Source organism: Temnothorax curvispinosus, unplaced genomic scaffold (assembly GCF_003070985.1).
Source record: "Temnothorax curvispinosus isolate PA1 unplaced genomic scaffold, ASM307098v1 QBEX01005081.1, whole genome shotgun sequence".
Lineage (NCBI taxonomy): Eukaryota > Metazoa > Arthropoda > Insecta > Hymenoptera > Formicidae > Temnothorax > Temnothorax curvispinosus.
The window spans coordinates 1-5559 of NW_020214861.1; the positions used below are offsets into that span (position 1 = coordinate 1).

The 5559-nt window shown below is 35.7% G+C and overlaps 2 protein-coding genes across 4 annotated transcripts; one reads left to right on the forward strand and one right to left on the reverse strand.

Moving 5' to 3' along the window:
• Positions 1 to 65: 65 nt before the first annotated feature.
• Positions 66 to 767, forward strand: LOC112454481 (the record flags this gene model as incomplete). The annotated part of the gene is made up of 1 exon (XM_025015918.1): positions 66 to 767. A coding segment is annotated over one exon (702 nt), but the record flags the coding sequence as incomplete, so codon positions are not given.
• Positions 768 to 2908: 2141 nt separating this feature from the next.
• On the reverse strand, positions 2909 to 5552 carry LOC112454480. 3 transcript variants are annotated; one of them, XM_025015916.1, is made up of 7 exons: positions 5528 to 5552; positions 5290 to 5406; positions 4698 to 4865; positions 4391 to 4577; positions 3948 to 4234; positions 3752 to 3814; positions 2909 to 3422 (listed from the first exon to the last, which is right to left on the reverse strand). In XM_025015916.1, the coding sequence occupies exons 1-7, from the start codon at positions 5541 to 5543 to the stop codon at positions 3202 to 3204; spliced, it is 1059 nt and encodes a 352-aa protein (XP_024871684.1). In that variant the 5' UTR covers positions 5544 to 5552; the 3' UTR covers positions 2909 to 3201. The 3 variants fall into 3 exon arrangements, with proteins under 3 accessions (XP_024871684.1, XP_024871683.1, XP_024871685.1); XM_025015915.1 differs by lacking the exon at positions 5528 to 5552 and adding an exon at positions 4956 to 5079 and having other exon boundaries at positions 5290 to 5400; XM_025015917.1 differs by lacking the exon at positions 4698 to 4865.
• Positions 5553 to 5559: the final 7 nt, after the last annotated feature.

Sequence of the window (5559 nt, forward strand, 5' to 3'; positions counted from 1 at the left end):
TCGATGTTAAGATAATGTATTTTATATTTACTTTAAAAGATAAAAATTGTAATTTTCCATTTCAGTCACCTCCTCGCAGCGGCTCAACGTTCTACAATTACAAGAGAAATCACAGCATCAGTTTACTAGCGGTTTGTGATGCCAACTACTGTTTCACACTAGTTGACATTGGTGCGGAAGGCAGACAGAGCGATGGCGGTATCTTCGCGCATTCAAACTTTGGCCAACGATTCGAAAGAAACCAAATGAATTTGCCAGAACCGAGACCGATTGAAGCTTCTGGGCCCGCATTACCGTTTGTGTTAGTAGCGGATGAGGCATTCGCTTTGACTCGTTACATGATGCGACCGTATCCACGAAGCGGACATCTGAACCGTCAAAGAAAGATATTCAATTACCGTCTCAGTCGAGCACGAAGAATGATCGAAAGCGCTTTCGGCATTTTGGTAGCAAAATGGCGAATTTATCGTCGATCGATAATTGCATCTGTTTCTACTGCAGTCAAAATTGTTCAAGCGACTATATGCTTGCATAATTTTATTATCCAAAAAGAAAACAAATTGCCACTCTCTGAAAGGCATTATATAGGCATGCTCAACGAAGAGAGAGCCGTGATAAACGGTGCATTACAGGAAGTGAACGACGCAGGCAGAACTAACGCCCACGCCCGAATTGCCTCTAGAAATCGAGACGATTTCGCTGCATATTTCGAAAACAGCGGGGCAGTACCCTGGCAGTGGGAAAAAGGTCTACTCGACGATTTCTAATTGAAAAATCGAGAATTTGATCAAGTCTCTATCAGAATTTGCAACTTGCGATCAGGAACCTACCAAGAATTTTCCGACAAGGACTGCAAAACATAACTCTGAATTTAAAAGACGCTACATTAGGTTCTCCGAAGAACTCAAAGCACTTCCCACGAATGTCAGAGACTTTTCCTATTATCGCTCTCTAACGTTAATGCGTCCTTCCTACCTGGTATTTGGCTGTAAACTTATTTTCGCTGTTGACTTAAAACCTATCGAACTTTCCTCGTTACGTCAGATTTCATCGGCGGTTAAACGACGTCGTAGAGTAAAATCGGCGTGAGAATGAGACTGCACTTAGAGCGTGAAAACCTTTTACGCGTAATCGCCGATATATTCGTAAAAATAATAAAACAAATTTTGATAGGTATTAGATAAAAGTCACTAATTGTAACTATTATTTATATTATATCTAATATTAAAACGCTAATTAGTTTCATACTCGTGGCACATAGTAATATCGTTATAAGAAACAATAAAGCATTTTAATGACCAAAGCGTAGAATCTGATTTTTTGTTAATTATTCACATTATTCCATTTAATTAAAAGTATACAAAATAATGATTAAATTGAGTGAAATCATCCTTAAAATATCCCTCTTAATTAATGGCATTCATTAATATATCATTGTATATTTGGTAACTTTTTGGACGAAAATATGAATAATTACTTGTTGATAATTTTCACCATTATTTCCATTATCCTATAATAATCTGATATTATAATTATATTAATAAAAATTATTTGCCCTTCCTAAATTATACTAGATTTATGATTAATAATAATTATTTCAAATTGAAGATCAAAACATTTCACAGCCATCTAATCTATTGCATATTGTCAGGTAACAATTTCTTTATGTTTCACTATCTTTTTCCACATATTTTTACGCTGATTTAAACAGTCTTTTGATGATAGTATTTTGAATATCGTGACAATCCAAACGCGCGAGCAGATTTTTTCAATCGAAAGTATCGTGTACAATTTTAAGCTACTATTGCATTATATATATACAAATCAATTCAAAATATAAAGGAGCATAAGAGCGTAAAATGTCTGATACGTAAAAATTTTAGACAACCTAATGGTAAATTAGTTTGGCGAGGATTTTATTCGGCAAATATGCCGGCGACCAAGAATTTCCGCACCAGACGCGGAATAATGGTAAAATCGAACCGTGAGCAAATAGTAATATGGGCGGTTTTACGCTAGGAGAAACGGACAGTGCGGCGACTGTTGGTGTGCATCGAAAAAATCCATAAAAATCGCTTTCTCTTTTGTACAAGTGCGGTCCAACGTGGATAAAAATACGATGAACGCGCAATTTTGCCTTCATACTCGCCTTTGTGGTAACCACTTCATACCTTTTCCATCCACCATCGCTACTCGTATTCCTAAAAAGTTTCTACAATGAAAATAAAAATTCGCTCAGTGTACGGAGAACTTAAGACACACGACTTACTGCAAATGCCCCCCAAGTTATATATGTATATTATTCTATTACTATCTACTATACTACATTGTTACTTTCTTTTTTCTCCTTTTTTATTGTAACAGAGCACAAATCGACGTTTTACGAAATTGAGACGAAACGTTAGGGATACGTCCAGTGTCTGATACCTTCAATTATACCTCAACGATTTTTCAAAATTGTATGAGTCATTAGCACCACATAGATGACAGTTTCCAATCGTAAATGACAAATTGCTAGTTCCTACGTTTTTCACGCTGTTAACGCTTTCTCTGCACATTGAAGCTTTTACTTCCACAGCGAGAACAATTGCTAATTAATAGACATTCATGCTGCTCAGGTGATATACTAGCATTTACTATGCAGGATTTTACTATTTCCCAACGAGAGATGTTATCGTTAATATACACGTTGACTTCCGTAAGTATTGCTCAGAAGCCAAGCTTCTTAACTTTCTTCAGTTGTAAAACATGCTGATATAATTCCAATTTGATATTAACAAGGGGAAGCTTGTGAAATGCGACTTGGGCGATTGTTTTCGTTTCTTCCGAATGAGTGCAGAACTGTGCAACTACATAAAATAAGACAGCGTACTTTTTAAGAATATCTGAAGAAAAAATTATACAGCCATTAAGAATATACAATGCCATTGTTAAACTTTTTATTTCATATGTTTGCGTAAACCAGTACAAAATTTTGAACTAAAACTTATATACTTATATAACTATAATTATTATATTTGTCATCCACCTGTTGAAACGATTATTTTTTTGTAACGTATTGCGTTTTCGCGGATGACTTATAAGTAAGAGCGAGTGCGCTGTGTGTATACGTAATGTATGTATGAATGCCTCTGTATGTAAAACTAATTTGTAATAAATGAAAGGAAACGTTTTTAATTAATATTGCAATTAACGCATCGATTATTCTTTTTTATTCTCACAAGAATCTTCCGTCTCTGCAAGCAATGTTAGAAATCGTATTTCCAGGCGAGCTCTGTCACGATATGGCAACCTTCGCATACCTTCTCCCAATCGAATTAAAAATCCATCTAGCGGATCAGTAGTTTGCGCTGGCTCCACTGTTGAGTCATCCTCTTTCAACGCTTTTATCAACGCTGTTTGCAAATCTTCGCCCTTTTGCTCTAAAACATAATATAGACGTACGAATAAACCGGGCTAACTAATATAGCTGAGTTATATGTTCGCGTAAAGACACGCAATACAAACATTTCTACATTCAACAAGAATGTAGAATTTATATAAAGTAAATTTTAATTGACAACAACCGTACGCTAATTCATTCGTAGGTATTAAACTAATATTTTTGGACATATTAACGATGTTTCCTATTAGTAGATAACACAAATTGACACAAGTATCATTCTGTCTTTGTTCAATATCCAAAGAGCAATAAAGACAGAATAATATTTGTATCGTTAATTGAAAAGCACCCTAAATTGCGATAACTTACTTTTCTTTGCAGCGGTTTGCCGGGGGGGTTTATCTAAATCGTAGTCAGCAGTTTGCAATGGTCCTGAAAACAAGACAGCAATGTTATTGCTGTGATACACATATTTCGATACTTTATAATAACGATTATTATCGTTATTATAAAGCTATTATCGTCAAAGAAAACGAGAGGAAAAACATATAAACAAACTACTAACTTTTCGAATTTGTGGCCGGTATTGGTGAAGTTTTACTGAGGGCTGGCGGTATTTCTGGAGAGACGCTGTCTTCTGTTGAGATTCGCGGAGAAACGAGATATTTTGACAACGAGATTGGTGTTTTTGGAGAAACACGAATGGGAGTCTGCATCGTTGGAGAAGTATGGATAGCAGTCTGAGAAGGAATATCGGTGAACTGTGAAGATGAAGCAACACTATCGTCCTCGTATTGCGTAGATGTTGCATATACTTGACTTTCAGTAACGTCTGGCAATGAACTGACAGTCCTAAAATAAATAAATATATATATATATATATATTTATATATACTTACATACAGCATCCTATATGAGTATGTCGAACATGAAACAAGCTGTATTCTCAATATACTTGACAAATTAAGAAAGTGGTATAATTTTGCATATTGAAGAGAAAGAACTTACTGCCGTGTTTCAAGAAAGTCATTCAAGAATGTCATGAGGTCATAAAATCTAAATTTAGATTTCTTTAGTCCACCAATTTTAGCTGCCGATCCACTGGGAATGTAGGCTTTTGCCTTTTTGCGAGCTTTTGCATAATTATCTCGCAGATACTTCCAGCGAGCTTTAGCTTCCTCTGGACCAAGAGCACCTAACAAACATATACACATGTAATGTATAATTGATTTATAACGTATAAAATATCTATATGTGTATTCACAAAAGATAAGACATAGAGATATAGAGATAGAAATAAATTTAGATATAGTACCTCCTAAAAGATTGGATACTTCTAACCATAACGCATTTTTACGCAAATTTGTTCTCTGAGAAGCAGGTATAGTATAGTCGTAAAGTGCTCTCCTTTCCTTCACAGCCCCAATCAAGAGTTCATCCAAAGTATCTTTACATGCAGGACCTTCGGCAGTCTTTGCAGTGCCTTTGATTATTTAACAAATAGATAAATTTAATTCTTTTGTTATGAGACAATAAAATGTGCGTGAAGAATAAAAGGATGTAGTAAACGTACATATTGTCACAACATAATTTTCATCCACACAAATGCGATCTTCATCCTCCACATAATGCTTAAAGCATTCATGCTCGATAAAATTCGTAAAGCTGAACAGTCTCCCGCAATACCCACATTTGTGCTAAAAGGCAAGCATGCAATGTGAATAATGATGCATTAGGATGAAAAAGCCAAAGGGAAGGCATTGAGATCTTAAAACCATCATAACCTCGTATCGACATGCCGTGAACAGTGGATCGGATATGACCGAATGCAGCTATCACAGCTTTCATATAATAAATTATAATAAATAATTATAATAAATTCTATACAAAACTATTTATTAACTTACCTTTAATTGATCCGTATTCATTCTTCTCTCTTGTGCGTAACAATCCGTCCTGTGCGTAACAATCCTGCACCAGCCTGCACCAGTCTGCACTATCTATCGCTAGTTCCGCTACTTCCGCTAGAAATTGGATTTGGCGTAATGACAATAGCGTAAAGAGCGTAAAATAACTAGACGAAAGTTGATACTCAAATGAGATGATGTGATTGGTCGGCACATGTTACGCCGCAGTTACGCTTACGCAAGTTACGCCGCATGTGACGGCACCCTTAC